The sequence below is a fragment of the Macaca nemestrina genome, chromosome 1, assembly GCF_043159975.1.
Source record: "Macaca nemestrina isolate mMacNem1 chromosome 1, mMacNem.hap1, whole genome shotgun sequence".
Classification (NCBI taxonomy): domain Eukaryota; kingdom Metazoa; phylum Chordata; class Mammalia; order Primates; family Cercopithecidae; genus Macaca; species Macaca nemestrina.
Genome location: NC_092125.1, coordinates 141,329,083 through 141,345,594, shown reverse-complemented (window position 1 = coordinate 141,345,594; position 16,512 = coordinate 141,329,083). Strand labels below are relative to the sequence as shown.

General features: G+C 38.5%; 1 protein-coding gene across 9 annotated transcripts in view; it reads left to right on the top strand.

Moving 5' to 3' along the window:
• The window catches only part of LOC105485381 (bromodomain testis associated), a 63,959-nt gene extending 49,141 nt beyond the window's left edge, over nt 1–14,818 (top strand). For all 9 annotated transcript variants that reach the window (XM_011747681.2, XM_071079973.1, XM_011747682.3 and 6 more), the window contains 3 exons: nt 5,766–5,971; nt 6,773–6,953; nt 14,596–14,818. In XM_011747681.2, coding sequence (XP_011745983.2) covers nt 5,766–5,971; nt 6,773–6,953; nt 14,596–14,664 — 456 coding nt within the window. In that variant the 3' untranslated portion in view covers nt 14,665–14,818. The remainder of the gene's footprint in view (nt 1–5,765; nt 5,972–6,772; nt 6,954–14,595) is intronic.
• The last annotated feature ends 1,694 nt before the right edge of the window (nt 14,819–16,512 follow it).

Below are 16,512 nucleotides of genomic sequence, written 5' to 3'. Positions count from 1 at the left end.
AGAATCTATTCTAGGGATATCTAAGAAATCCAAGGGATTTCCTAATGGAGTATTATGCCTACTTAATCTTCAAATTATATACTGATATCATTCTTTCAACAAATATTCTAGATGATTGGGATACATTAAGATACATAAAGTACTGTTCAAGGTGTTTTCAGAAACTATGAAAGGAATATATTTGTATATTCTCTCTCTCTCCCCCTCCCTCCCTCTGTTCCATTACCCCCTACTTCTTACCTTTTTCTTACAAGTACTTTAGAGGACAAATCTTAGCCTTAGTGTTTAAGATTGTTGTCTGGGGATACTTAGGAAACCATTTCACCATGAGGATCAAACTGCTTTGGCCCTTGTGCTTTCTTAGCATCTTTGATTCTTTTACATAATTCTCTGCTCATAATTATTATCATTAAAGACTGGCAATGTTTAGTGTGGATGTTTTGTTATTGATAAGTATGGATAAGAACCATTCAAAAGTGACTTTTCTGACAACCAACATTAATTAATTTTGTATTTTATTGTATTTTGTTTTACTTAACAACAGAAGTGTCCTCCATCCATCCCCCCCTCCTTTTTTTTTTTTTTTTTTGAGACAGAGTCTCTCTCTGTCGCCCAGGCTGGAGTGCAGTGGCCTGATCTCTGCTCACTGCAACCTCTGCCTCCTGGGTTCAAGTGATTCTCATGCCGCAGCCTCCCAAGTAGCTGGGATTACAGGTGCGCGCCTCCACGCCCGGCTAATTTTTGCATTTTTAGTAGAGACGGGGTTTCACCATGTTGGTCAGGCTGGTCTCGAACTTCTGACCTCGTGATCCACTGGCCTCGGCCTCCCGAAGTGCTGGGATTACAGGCGTGAGCTACCTTGCCGGGCCCCTCCATCCCCTTTAAGATGCGAAGAATCATGTTGCAGAGTTTTTGTTTTGTTTTTAAATTTTTTGTAGAGATGAGGTCTCCCTTATGTTGCTCAGGCTGGTTTCAAACTCCTGGGCTCAAGCAGTCCTCCCACCTTGGCCTCCCAAAGCACTAGGATTATAGGCATGAGCCCCTGTGCCCAGCCTGAGCAACATAGGGGAGACCTCTATTTTTCTTAAAATAGATTTTCTTAAACATTTGGTTCATTATATACTATACTTTTTGTTTCTAATTTAACAAAACTTTATAATTTTGACTGGCCCAAAATAAAGTTTCAAAACAATAAAATGCCCAACAGGACAAAGAGGTTACAGCAAAAATAAGCACCAAAGCATCAAGTCTATGATATGTTACACCATTCAAGTTTGTGCTACAGGTGTAAGTCACTAAAATGTTGGAGTAAAAGTTTAAGAAGAAATGGGATTGTGTAGTTGGCTCTCTTCAAAACAGAGGATCAAGCAAACTGTTTACATTCTTGACATTTCCCACCCTTGTTCCCTCATTTTAAGCAGTGTTAACACTTACTGAAAAGAGAGGTTGGGCCCAGGTGCAGTTGCACGTACCTGTAATCCCAGCTACTCAGGAGGCTGAGGCAGGAGGATTGCTTGAACCGAAGAGTTTGAGGCTGCAATGAGCTATGATTTTGCCACTGCACTCCAGCCTGAGTGAAAAAGCAAGACCCACCTCTTTAACATAAAAAAAAAAAAAAAAAAAAAAAAGGCTATGGAATTTTGGTGCTAAAAGAAATCTTCAAGAAAGTCTTTATGAATAAATTGCACCCCAGATGGCCCAAGCATCTTGCCCATGTAAGAGCTGGAATTAAACCTAGTCATTTCAGTAGACTTTTAAAAAAATTATTATTTAAGTTCTGGTGTACATGTGCAGGATGTACAGGTTTGTTACATAGGGAAACGTGTGCCATGGTGGTTTGCTGCACTCAGTAGACTTTCAACTTCTCATCTTCTAAGCAGAGCCCTTAGCTTTGTCATCCTTCTCTTACCTCTTTCTCAGGAAAAGGTATCCCTTCTCACCACGTCTAACCCATCTGTCTCTGTTCTTAATTCCCTTTCATTCAACATGTTTACTATGGAGCTCTCCTGCTCCTATAGCCTCTATCCATTATTCCTTTTTGTCTTATTTTCTCACTATCTGTTCAGATCTTAGAGTTTCTCAACCATAGCACTATTAACATTTTAGGCTGGGGTAAATTTTTCTTGGTGGTGGGCCTGTGCACATTGTAGGCTGATTAACAGGAACCCTAACTGCTACCTGCTAGATGCTAGTAGTGCCCTTTCCTCTACCCGCATTTGAAACCAAAATTGTCTATTAACATAGCCAAATATCCCAGTTCGGGGAGATAAGGGGCAAAATCACACCCAGTTGAGAGTCAGTCTTTATTTTACTTAGCATCTAGGTGCTCCCATATGCCTATAATTTGCATCCCTGCCCCAGAGGGGCCAGTGACCTCTAAATAACTGCATCCCTCCCAAAGTCTTCATAAGGTGTGAAACCAGGGCCTACTACTATTCTTTTCTGATTGAACGTCCACTGTGGAGATTTCAGTTACAGTCTCTATGTAGATGACTCGTATATACTTCATCTACATGATCTCTCATAAGTTTTATCATTTTTGACAACTTCTCAGTTCTCTACAACTAAAGAGGTGCTAAATTCTTTGGGTTTTACCTTTAAAGAGATCTTCTTTTTTTGTTTTTATTTTTTAATTTATTTTTTTCTTTTTGAGATAGAGTCTTGCTCTGTCACCCAGGCTGGAGTGCAGTGATGTGATCTTGGCTCAGTGCAACCTCCACCTCCTAGGTTCAAGCGATTCTCTTGCCTCAGCCTCCTGAGTAGCTGGGGATACAGGCTAGCACCACTGTGCCTAGCTAATTTTTGTATTTTTAGTAGAGATGGAGTTTCACCGTGTTGGCCAGGCTGGTCTCGAACTCCTGACCTCAAGTAATCTGTCTGCCTTGGCCTCCCAAAGTGCTGGGATTACAAGCGTGAGCCACCGCACCAGGCCTAAAGGTATCTTCTTTTCCCTTAGCATCACAGAGACCAGGCCTTAATTGCCTAAATCTGAGCCCTTTTAACATTCCTAAGTGGTTCTGGTCTGACTTAGTTGAGGCTTTCCTTGTTATAATCCATTCACTGTTTTGTTTTGTTTTGTTTTGTTTTTTGAGACAGGGTCTCGTTCTATCACCCAGGCTGATGTGTAGTGGCATAATCACGGCTTACTGCAGCCCCGACCTCCCAGGCTCAAGTGATCCTCCCACCTCAGCCTCCTGAGTAGCTGGGACTACAGGTGCACACCACCATACCCGGGTTTTTTTTTTGTTTTGTTTTTGTTTTTTAATTTATTGAGATGGAGTCTCCCTCTGTTGCCCAGATTCTGAGTAGCTGGGACTACAGGCGCCCAGCACCGTACCCGGCTAATTTTTTGTATTTTCACTAGAGACGGGGTTTCACCGTGTTAGCCAGGATGGTCTTGATCTCCTGACCTCGTGATCCACCCATCTTGGCCTCCCAAAGTGCTGGGATTACAGGCATGAGCTACTGTGCCCAGCCTACACCCTGCTAATTTTTAATATTTTGTAGAGGCAGAATTTCGCCGTATTACCTATGTGATTTACCTGAACTCCTGAACTCAAGTGATTTACCTGCCCTGGCCTCTTAAAGTGTTGGGATTATGGGCATGAACCACTGTGCCCAGCCTATTCTACTTTTAATATTTTTATATTAGTCCTCTTGATGTACTGTTGTGATTAAATTACTTATCTGTGTGAAAGCTTTAGTGGTTTCCAACTTCTGCCACCAGAATGAAAAGTAAGCACCTCTGTGTTGTGACCCCAAGCTAACTTCTCAGTCTTAACTAATGTGTCTTGTAATTAATTGAAACTGAACTACTCATTTCTCTCCAGATAAACCTAGCAAGACCTTTGACTATGTGCTTTCTTCCGTGAGGAATGCTTTCCATCCTCATCTCTGCTTGTCAAAAGTCTTCTCATTCTTGGTAATACCTGAAAAGCTCCATACATGAACTTTCCTGACTTGGGGTCTGTCAAAATTTCATTGCAGTAAAATAATTATTTCAGGACACAGAGTCAGAGACCAGGGTTTCATCCTTCCTTTATTCTCTATTAAATATACAGTCAGCCCTTGGTACTTGTGGGTTCTGTATCTGTGGATTCAACCAAGGATTGAAAATATTTGGGAAAAAAATTGGATCCATACTGAACATGTACAGTCTTTTTTTCTTGTCATTATTCCCCCAGACAATAGAGTATAACAACTGTTCACATTTGTGTTAGGTATTATAAGTAGCCCAGAGAGGATTTATAGTATATGAGAAGATATGCACAGGTTATGTGCAAATACTATACCATTTTATATCAGGGACTTGAGCACCTATGGATTTTGGTATCTGTGGAAGGTCCTGGAACCAATTCCCCGTGGATACCAAGGGATGACTGTACTACCAGATATTACTTGTTCTGTTTCAAATCTCTGTTGGAAGGTGAGATGCTTTAGTTGAGTGAGTCGTAGAGCTAGTAATTAACCCATTCCATAGGTAGAGACAGAAACAGGTTTTATTGACAACTTATAGGAAAGCACAACTGGCTGATCATTGGTGATTGGTAAAGGTCCTTGTGTTGGGGTCAGGGAGGGATGTTTTTACTCCATTACTTCAGCACAGAAATGAAAGACCTATAAATGTATCTAGTCATACATTTTCTTTTGCCTTATATGGGACCCTAGACAAGTTTTCTCCCCATATTTCATGGAAATATATCAAAAGTGCAATCAAGCATAATTATTAAGGAGATAATTATTTTTAGAAACTCAGAGGATGTTTTAGTATTGCACAGCCCTCTTCCCTTATAGATGGACAGGTTAACTGTTAGAAAGGGCCATCTAGACTTGTGCTTATCTAATATGGTAGCCTCTGGTCATATGTGGCTAATTGAGCCCTTGACATGTAGCTAAAGGAACTAAGTTTTAAAATTTGTCTTTTAATTAAAATTTAAAATGGACACAATTCAGTTTTGGAAGACTTAGATGTGTTTGGAACAGTTTGACTATACATAACTAGTTTTCCAACCGTGAATTTTATGAAATCTACAAATCAATTGTTTTTAGTAGGAATTTAGCATTTGAATTGAAATGTCTTGCAAATGTAATAATTGGGATGACTTAGTAAGAAAAAATATCTTATGTCTTTTATATTGATTACATGTAGAAATAATGCTTTGGGTGTATTTGGTTAAATAAATATATTAAATTTACTTACATTTTTAAAATGTGGATATTAGAAAACATTAAATTACATATATTTCTGATGGGCAGCACTAATCTCAACCATGGTGTATCTTGTTTAAGAAGAGCAGTCACATCACTTACGTTTTTTCTTCTTAACCACCAAAAGAAAAAATATATATGTGTCAGAGGGCTCTCAACAAACTGCATGGCATTTTTAGGGTATGATCTTACTTTGCCTCTTATTAATCCTTTGAGCATTTGCCTTATTTTCCCTATCAGATGATAAGTATCTTGATTACACTGAGGGATTTATTTATTTTTATGCTTTCTGCAAATTATACAGTTAATATATATGTCTTAAAATAATTGGCAAGTGTGCTACTTTAATTTGGTCTCAGATTAATAATTGAGTTTAGATGATCTATTATGTTTTTGTATTTTTTTTCTGACTTTAGCAACCTTTAACTTTAGTAAAAAAAGTACATGAAGGCCTTTAGAATCTTCATTAAATTTATTGCTGTATCAAAAAATATTTTCTTCCTTCTAAAATTTGGTTAACATCTGTAGACGTAGACTGAACCAAATATTTGTTTTAGGATATAAAGATTAAGAATGCAGATTCATGGAAAAGTTTGGGCAAATCCGTGAAACCATCAGGTGTCATGAAATCCTCAGATGAGCTCTTCAACCAATTTAGAAAAGCAGCCATAGAAAAGGAGGTAAAAGCTCGGACACAGGAACTCATACGGAAGCATTTGGAACAAAATACAAAGGAACCAAAAGTATCGCAAGAAAACCAGAGGTCTGTAATTTACTGGATTAAAGGAGGCTTTGGGAGATATAGAATGTATTTTAAATATATTAAATTTCTTTTTTTTTTTTTTTTTTTTTTTTTGAGACGGAGTCTCGCTCTGTCGCCCAGGCTGGAGTGCAGTGGCGCAATCTCGGCTCACTGCAAGCTCCGCCTCCCGGGTTCACGCCATTCTCCTGCCTCAGCCTCCCGAGTAGCTGGGACTACAGGCGCCCGCCACTGCGCCCCTAATTTTTTCTATTTTTAGTAGAGACGGAGTTTCACCATGGTCTCGATCTCCTGACCTTGTGATCCGCCCGTCTCGGCCTCCCAAAGTGCTGGGATTACAGGCGTGAGCCACCGCGCCCGGCCTATATTAAATTTCTTACTTGTTAAGTGGCTATGATTCAACTATTTAGTAGAACACAAAGCAAATTGTAATTGCAAAAAGTACATTTTTATTGATACTTTTTCTAAGTGGTGGTATCTCTTTTGAAGACAAACAAGGGATTAAGCTAAAGATACTAATTACTAAATTATATAGTCATTATTTTACAGAAATGTCTTAAAGTTTTTCTAGTCTATGTGTAAGAAGATAGTGGTTCATCTTGGTCAGGTTTCTAAAACCATTTATTTGTTAATATAGATTAACCTATGTATAATTTGATGCATCAAGAATAAAGCTTAAAATAATGTTATAACATGAAAATGGTTGTCTAATATATGGCTTTATATTTGTCATTTAATAACATATTTTTGTAATACTTTTAAGGAACTTGAAACCTACTTTGAGCTATACTTTTTTTCTTTAAGGGATCTTGGGAATGGATTGACTGTAGAATCTTTTTCAAATAAAATACAAAACAAGTGCTCTGGAGAAGAGCAGAAAGAACATCAGCAGTCATTGGAAGCTCAAGATAAATCCAAACTCTGGCTTCTCAAAGACCGTAATTTAGCAAGGGAGAAAGAACAAGAGAGGAGGAGGAGAGAAGCAGTAAGTGAATTTTAGTTTACTAAATCTAATTTAACAAGGGAAAGATTGAACAGAGCACTGTCTTTTATATGTTCAAGGATGCATTTGGGGTAACTTTTCAGTGACAGTAGACTTACCTCTTTAGTGAGGATCAGGTTCTAAAATTAAAGCTTAAAATAAAAAATTTCATAGCCAAAGGAGGCAATGCCATAATAGAGTATTGATCCTGGAAGTACTAGACTACCTGAGTTAAAATGATGGTTTTGGAGGCAGGAGGATCTTTTGAGGCCAGGAGTTAGAGGCTGTAGGGAGCTATGATCACACCACTACACTCCAGTGTAGGTGACAGAGCAACATCGTGCTCTTAAAAAAAAAAAAAAGATGGTCTGCCTATTTACCAGACTCTTAGACCTTGGCAATTATCTAACCCCTAAAATGGGAATGATAATACCTATTGTGAAGGTGAAATGAATGAGCATGTATTAAGCACATAGGAAAATGCCTAGCACTAGGTGAAGGGATTTATCACTTACTGTTATTACCGTTTAAAATCTGTAAACCACCTATGAATTGTGGCCAGAAGATACGCCATCTGTTCCAGGTCAGCATTTCTTCAGTTGACTGCTAGATTAAGAAGCTGACTTTCACTTAGGAGTCCTAATATGCAGAAAATAATACTTTAAAAGCTAGAGTTGATTCCTTCTTTTATTCATGGATTGTTTCAGAAGTGTTTCGTTTCCAGATATTTGGGAATTTTCTGATTCTAGTGATTTCTGTTAGTGATTTCTAATTTAATTCCATTGTGGTCATACACACATCTGATTGAACTGTTTGAAATTTACTGAGAGTTATTTTATGGCCTGGCTTATGGTCTACTTTGGTAAATATTCTGTGTGCACATGAAGAATGTGTATTTTATTGCTGTTGGATAGGGTGTTAATCGGGCCAAGTTGGTTTGTCTTCTTTTTCATTATGAAATGATCTTTACTTCTGGTAATAATTACTCTGAAAATTACACTGAAATTTAAAATAGGCACTTCACCTTTTTATGACTAGTGTTGGCATAGTAAAATTCCTTCTATCATTTTACTTTTAACCTATTTTGTGTTTTTTAAAATTATTTAAAGTGAGTTTCTTGTAGGCAACATGTAATGGGAGCTTGCTTTTGTTTGTTTGTTTTTATTGAGACGAAGTTTCATTTTTGTTGCCCAAGCTGGAGTGCAATGGTACGATCTCGGCTCACTGCAACTTCCACCTCCCGGGTTCAAGCGATTCTTTTGCCTCAGCGTCCCCAGTAGCTGGGATTACAGGCACACACCACCATGCCTGGCTAATTTTTTGTATTTTTAATAGAAACAGGGTTTCACCATGTTAGGCAGGCTGGTCTCGAACTCCTGACCTCAGGCGATCCGCCTGCCTCGGCCTCCCAAAGTGCTAGGATTACAGATGTGAGCCACCATGCCCGGCTGTTTTTTATTTTTATTTTTATTTTATTTTATTTTTTTTGAGACAGAATTTCGCTCTTGTCGCCCAGGCTGGAGTGCAGTGGCGCAATCTTGGCTCACTGCAACCTCTGCCTCCTGGGTTCAAGCGATTCTCATGCCTCAGCCTCCCGAGTAGCTGGGATTACAGGCCGGTGCCACCACACCCAGCTAATTTTTTATATTTTTAGTAGAGACAGGGTTTCGCCATGTTGCCAAGTCTGGTCTCAAACTTCTGAGCTCAGGCAATCCACCCACCTTGGCCTCCCAAAGTGTTAGGATTATAGGCATTAGCCAAAGATCCCTGCCTTTTAATCACATGTTTAGACTAGTTACATTTGGTATAATCATTGACATCGTTAAGTTTGAGTTCATCATCTTGATATTTGTTTTCTGTTCCTGTCCTTCTTGTCTTTTTTTTTTTTCTGCCCGTTTTTGTGTTAAGCTTTTTTTGTTGTTAACTTTTGTTTTAGGTTCTGGAGTACATGTGAAGGTTTGTTACATAGGTAAACAGGGGTTCATTGTACAGATTATTTCTTCACCCAGGTATTAAGCCCAGTACCCAATAGTTATCTTTTTTGCTGCTCCTCTCCATCCTCCCAACCTCCACCCTCAAGTAGACCCCAGTGTCTGCTGTTTCCTTCTTTGTGTTCCTAAGTTCATATCATTCAGCTATGATAGGTGAGAACGTACAGTATTTGATTTTCTGTTCCTGCATTAGTTTGCTGAGGATAACAGCCTCCAGCTCCATCCATGTTCCTGCAAAAGACATGATCTCGTTCTTTATGTCTACAGAGCATTTTTTTAGTCCACTTTATCTCCTTCATTGACATAATCAGTAACTCTTTGTTTTCCTATTTTAGTGGTTGCTTACGGTTTACAACATACACCTTTAACTTAATCGCAGTCTGCTTTCAATTTATGTTATACCACCTCATGTTTAGTGTGAGAGCTTTACGATAGTTACTTCCATTCCTCCCCTGTCAGCCTTATGCTATTGTTTAAATACTGATAATATCTCTTAAATTGTTTTAAATAATAAGGAAAGAATGTTATATTTATGCAGTTACCACTTTGTGTGCTTTTCATTTCTTTGTTTATTTTATTTATTCATTTATTTTTGAGATGGAGTTTCGCTCTTGTTGCCCAGCCTGTAATGCAATGGTGCAGTCTCAGCTCACTGCAACCTCCACCTCCCCGGCTCAATCAATTCTCCTGCCTTAGCCTCCCAGGTAGCAGGCAATTAAGAATAAAGTTGTCATAAACATTTGTTTGCAGGTTTTTCAACTTGCCACTTTTATTTTTTTTGATACAGTCTCACTCTGTTGCCCAGGCTGGAGTGCAGCAGCATGATCATGGCTCACTGTAGGCTTGACCTCCCAGGCTCAAGCGATCCTTCTACCCCAACCCCCCCCAGCAGCTGGGACCACAGGCATGCACCACCACAGCCAGCTCATTTTTTTGATGGTTTTTTTTTTTGTTTGTTTGGGTTTTTTTGTAGAGACAAAGTCTCACTGTGTGGCCCAGGGTGGTCTTGAACTCCTGGGCTCAAGCAGTCTGCCTGCCTCTGCCTCCCAGAGTGCTAGAATTACAGGTGTGAGCCACTGCGCCTGGCCCTGCCTTCAATTTTGAAAGATACTTTTGCTGAATTTAGAACTCTTAGAGCTTTAATGTTTTTTCTTTTAGCACTTTAAAGGTACTTGTTCACTGTCTCATTGATTCCATTGTTTCCACTGAGAAATCCAATACTATTATCTTTGGTCTTCTGTATATAGTATGTTTTTCCTCTACTTGCCTTTAACATTTGTATTAATCACTGGGTTTCAGCAGTTGTTTTCTTCATGTTTCTTGTGATTTGTTGAGCTTATTTGAGATGTGTGTTTATAGTTTTCATCAAGCTTGGAAAGCTTTTGGCCATTATTTATTCAAATAATATCCCCCCTCACTCCCTTGTGAGGACTCCAGTTATTTATGTATTAGACCATTGAAAGTTGCCCCATAGCTCACTAATGCTCTTTTATTTTTTATTTATTTATTTATTTTTTTGAGACTGAATCTCACTCTGTTGCTCAGGCTGCAGTGCAGTGGTGTGATTTCGGCTCACTGCAACCTCTGCCTCCTCCCAGGTTCAAGTGATTCTCATGGCACAGCCTCTCAAGTAGCTGGGACTACAGGCACATACTACCATGCCCAGCTAATTTTGTTTTTGTTTTTATTTTTTTAGTAGAGACAGGGTTTCACCATGTTGGCCAGGGCTAGTCTCAAACTCCTGTCCTTAAGGGATCTGCCTGCCTCTGCCTCCCAAAGTGTTAGGATTACAGGCGTGAGCTACCTGCACCTGGGCTGCTCTTTTAATTTTTAAAATTCTTTTTTCCCTTTGAATTTCATTTTGGATAAATTCACCAGTCTTTTCTTCAGTATCTAATCTTCTGTTAATCCCCAGTGTTTTATTTTTCATCCCAGACATTGTAGATGTGAGATTTGGGTTTATTAAAAATGTATGTGTTTTTTTGTTTTTTGTCTGTATTAAACTTCTGAAAAAATGGAATACAGTTAAAATAACTGTTTTAATGTGCTTCTCTGCTAATTCCAGTATTTTGTCAGTTCTGGGTCAGTTTGAATTGATTGGTTAGTCTCTTCTTTGTGAATAGTGTTTTTCTGCTTTGCATAACTGATAATCATAAATACCAGATGTCGTGAATATTACCTTGTTGGGTGCTAGATTTTTTTTTTTTCCCTAGCAATGTTAGTCCCATAGAACTAGATATTTTTGTAATCCTAGGAAAAACATGTAAATTCATAAGGCATATAAGAACATTAGTTTGAGAAGAGAAGAGCCATTGGCTTTAGCTATAGTATTGGTTAAAGTACAGAGTAATTTTCTAGGGAATAACAAAAGTTTTGTCAGCCACATATTTTATAATACTAAGGTAGAAACAAATCACATTTAATAGTGCTGTACATTTAACATATGGTGAAGTTTACTTTAGAGCAGTGTAATCTTAATGGAACTTTCTACAATGACAGAAATATGCTTTATCCATTCAAACATACTAGGAAGTAGCCACATAGGGCTCTTGAGCACGGGAAATGTAGCTAATGCAACTAAGGAACTGAATTTTAAACTTTAATGAACTCAATTTTAAATAGAAACTTTTTGGTATTGTCTTTTTGGAGGTTTTTAGAAACTCATTGTTAAATTTCATTAGCAGTTGACCTAAAGTCTTTCTGTACTGATGTAAAAATGTTTCCTGTTGGTACTCACAAGGGCCTGACTTAAGTTACCCCCAAGTGATTTCACTGCACCCTAGTTGCAGCCCAACAACGCAACTAGGTAACCTGACACATTTCCTAGTATCCTAAGCACATTTCTGGAACATGACTAGACTAGGAACCCACTGAAAGTTGACTAATGATGTTACATCTAGCAGCTTGATAACTAACAACCTGACCTTGGATCTATTTGCTATCATTTTTGACAGCCCAACCTCTTGCTGCCAATTGAGAGAGCCATACTCTGTAAAGCAATAACAACTTGACACTTAGCAGAGCTCCCAAAAGTTCACCACATGCCAGTTCCTTTGAACAAACTTTTTATCTTAAATTTGAATAGTTGAAGAGTGTGTTTAGGACCACATGGTAAGGAACAGCCAGCTTATAGTGTCAGCTATGGGGAGCATTAGTATTAAAAATCATGGTATTGGCTGGGTGCAGTGGCTCATGCCTATAATCTTAACACTTTGGGAGGCCGAGGCAGGCAGATCACGGGAAGTTAGGAGTTTGAGAACAGCCTGGCCAACATGGTGAAACCCCCTCTCTACTAAAAATACAAAAATTGGCCAGCCATGGTGGTGCACCTGTAATCCTAGCTACTTAGGAGGCTGAGGCAGAAAAATCGTTTGAACTGGGAGGCAGAGGTTACAGTGAGCCGAGATCACGCCACTGCACTCCAGCCTGGGCAACAAGAGCAAAACTCCATCTATTTAAAAAAAAAAAAAAAAACATGGTATCTAAGGTTAATTGGTACAGTTCTCTGTCGATAATTGTTCCACATGCACAGATTTTAGTCAAGATGTAAGAAAATCTAAAATAAGCCAATACACACAACCTTTAAATAAAAGCAGGTTTCATTACATATTCTACAAATTTTGCAGTATGTCTGGATACTTATAGCAGTATCACATGATATTTAAACTAGGACAACGTATCCAATGCCTATATTGGAGGCTTAGAATAGAACTTTAAGGAACTATCTGGGCTAGACATTTGGCATCCTAGAAACTGGGTGTTAAGAATGTAGTCTGGGGCCTGGTGCAGTGGCTCATGCCTGTAATCCCAACACTTTGGGAGGCCAAGGCAGGTGAATCACTTGAGGTCAGGAGTTCGAGACCACCCTGGCCAACATAGTGAAACCCCATCTCTACTAAAACTACAAGAATTAGTTGGGCTTGGTGGTGCGCACCTGTAGCCCCAGTTACTTGGGAGGCTAAGACATGAGAATCACCTGAAGCTGCGAGGCAGAGGTTGCAGTGAGTTGAGGTCATGCCACTGCACTCCAGCCTAGGTGACAAAGTGAGACTCTGTCTCAAGAAAAAAAAAAAAAAAAAGAATGTAGTCTGTGCCAGTTGCAGTAGCTTGCGCCTTGTAATCCCACACTTTGGGAGGCCAAGGCAGGTGGATCACTTGAGGTCAGGAGTTCAACACCAGCCTGGCCAATGTGGCAAAATCCTGACTCTACTAAAAATGCAAAAATCACCTGGGCATGGTGGTACACACCTGTAATCCCAGCTCCTCGGGAGGCTGAGGAAAGAGAATCACTTGAACCCAGGAGGTGGAGGTTGCAGTGAGCTGAGATCATGCCACTGCACTCCAGCCTGGGTGACAAAATGACACTCTGTTTCAAAAAAAAAAAAAAAAAAAAGATGGCTGGGCGCGGTGGCTCACACCTGTAATCCCAGCACTTTGGGAGGCCGAGTTGGGCGGATCACGAGGTCAGAAGATCAAGAGCATCCTGGCCAACATGGTGAAACCCCATCTCTATTAAAAATAAGGTGTGGTGGCGGGCACCTGTCCTCCCAGCTACTCAGGAGGCTGAGGCAGGAGAATGGCGTGAACCTGGGAGGCGGAGCTTGCAGTGAGCAGAGATTGCGCCACTGCACTCCAGCCTGGGCGACAGAGCAAGACTCCCTCTCAAAAAAAAAAAAAAAGATAAAAAAGAATGTAGTCTAGATTAAGATTTAAGAAGTATTCCTTTGTCTCTAAGGCAGATTTAAAGAAATTTATATGGTTTGTAAGAGTCAGACATACCTTTCAAATATTCTTTCAGTAGGTAAATCATAATTCCAAATATTTTCCCACATAGTTAATGAGAATGCTAATTCCCATTCAAGAAGCCAACCCACTGATTGCAAATTGGTGCTTTTACCTACCACTCTGGTCTGTTGCTGTTTATTGATTTATTTTTTAAAAATAATTTTGTGAACTCTAATATTTGGTGTCATCTCAGATGCTAAAGAATATCTACCTATAAGGGGATTTAGAAAAGGCTTCAGAATATAGTTGACATTTGTTTCCTTTGTCTTAATTAGCTTTTTCTCTACTTTGGCTTATTTTTGAATAGCTTTTTAGTGATTAATATGGCATTTTGCTGAATGTTATACATGTAATCTAATTCTTCATAAATGCCTCTACATAGAATAGACTTACTAGGTTACACAGTAAGTGGCAGAATCAAGGAAAGCTCATAGCTTTAGCATTACATGTTGTGGTTATCTCGCATAACAAAGATATTGGTTCATTCAAAAAGTAATTTTGTGTGTCTGGCATTATGTTGGGTTTATAAGTAAGACAATGTGCTCTCAGAGTTCATGTTCTTACCCACTCTGTCAACATTGAACTTTCTCTTTTACTTGTGGAGAGGGGTCAAACTTATTCTTAGTGTTCTTGTAGGTTTTGTTTTTTATTTATTACATGAACAATATATTAACAAATCAGGTAGTATTTAAACAAAAATAATTATGTACAAATTTATTGTTCAACCTGAGAAAATAAAAATAAAAAAATTATTGAATAGTTTTCATTTTGTATGATCTGTTCCCAAATGTTGCATAATCATTATTGTATAGTTTTAGTAAAGGCATACATTTTTAAAGTAATCTTAAAATTTTCTGCTTTTTCTACAGATGGCGGGTACCATTGATATGACCCTTCAAAGTGACATTATGACAATGTTTGAAAACAACTTTGATTAAAACTTAGTTTTTAAATTAACCATCAACTTAAAATGAATGGTAAAAGATCAAAATGCATGTGGTAAAATGATTGCTTTCAGATACCAAGATACCAATCTTATATTGTATTTTGACTGCTCTAAAATGATTAAACAGTTTTCACTTACATTTTTAATAGCTACATGCTTATTTTTCAAATGACATAATTCACAGGAAATTTAGTAATTTTGGATCCCTAAAAATTGGACAAAATTCCCAGATATTCATTCATTCTATAAATAATTGTCTATGTATTATAGGCCCTGTACTAAGCAATGAAAATCCAAGATAGTTCCTGCTTGTTTAAAAATGAAGAGTATGATTTTTGTAATTCAATAAGTGAAAAATAATGAAGAATATATGAAAGTGTATAAAAAACATAGTTCCTGTTGAGTTTTTAACTTTTAAAACAAATATTTGTCTGCCTTCAAAAATATTTAGATTCTAACAAATAATACTTGGTTTCACTGAATGTCAGATTTCATAAGATTCCCAGCTGGTTCTATATTAAAAATTTATATTGAAATGTAGTTTTAAAGAAATACGGGCTGAAACTGCCAGTTGTGGTGGCTCACACCTATAATCCCAGCACTTTGGGAGACCAAGGTGGGCAGATTTCTTGAGCTCAGGAGTTTGGACCTGGGAAACATGGTGAAACCTTGTCTCTACAAAAAATACGAAAAATCAGTTGGGTGTGGTGGTGCATGCCTGTGATCCCAGCTACTTGGGAAGCTGAGGTGGGAAGATCACTTGAGTCCAGGAAGCAGAGGTTGCGGTGAGCTGGAATTGCACCACCGCACTCCAGCCTGGGTGATAGAGTGAGACCCCTGCCTCTACAAAAAAAAAAAAAAAATTGGCATGGTGGCACACACCATAGTCCCAGCTACATGGAAGGCTGAAGCAGGAGGATCACTTGAGCCCACAAGGTCAAGGCTACAGTGAACTGTGTTTGTGCCACTTCAATCCAGCTTGACCAACAGAGTAAGACCCTGTCTCAAAAAAAGAAAAAAAAAAAAAAACAAGAAATATTGCCGATGGTTTCAAAGATGTTGAATTTGAGTCAAAATAACTAAAATATTTATTTGTAATATTTAATAGTGAATACTATGTATGTAAGTTTCTATATAAATGAGACATTTCTTAATATGCATATGTGATAGCAATGAATGTTTAAAATATTTTAACTACAATAAGACTTATTTAAATATTCTGTAAAATATTTCTCTTGTTATTTTCAAGTTGCAATTATGTGTAAACCATGTGTATCAGCTTAATGTATTTTAAAATTTTGAACTCTTGAAGTGTAACATGATTCAGGCAGTGTTCTGCTACCATCTAAAGTAAAAATTTGAAGTGTATGTTTATTATAGAGAGAGAAAAAGTTGTCTTGACTTCACTTATTTTTACAATTAATATGATAAATTTTCAAACTATCTTTAAATTTTAATCAGGCATTTTAAAAACATGATTAAGTAGTAACTAAATGGTGATGTGACCTTCATGACACAGCCAGAATTAAAGTGACAGTTAGGGTGGCTCACGCCTGTAATCCCAGCACTTTGGGAGGCTGAGACAGACAGATTGCTTGAGCTTAGGAATTCAAGACCAGCCTGGGAAACATGTTGAGACTCTGTCTCTACAAAAATAATACAAAAATTAGCTGGGCGTGGTGGCACGCACCTGTAGTCCCAGCTACTGGCAGTTGGTGGGCGGAGGGGGGTTGGTCAGGAGGGCAGAGGGGGCAGGGGTGGATCTCTTGAACCCAAGGAGGTCAAGACTGCAGTGAGCCAAAATCATGCCACTGCACTCCAGCCTGGGCAATGAGAGTGA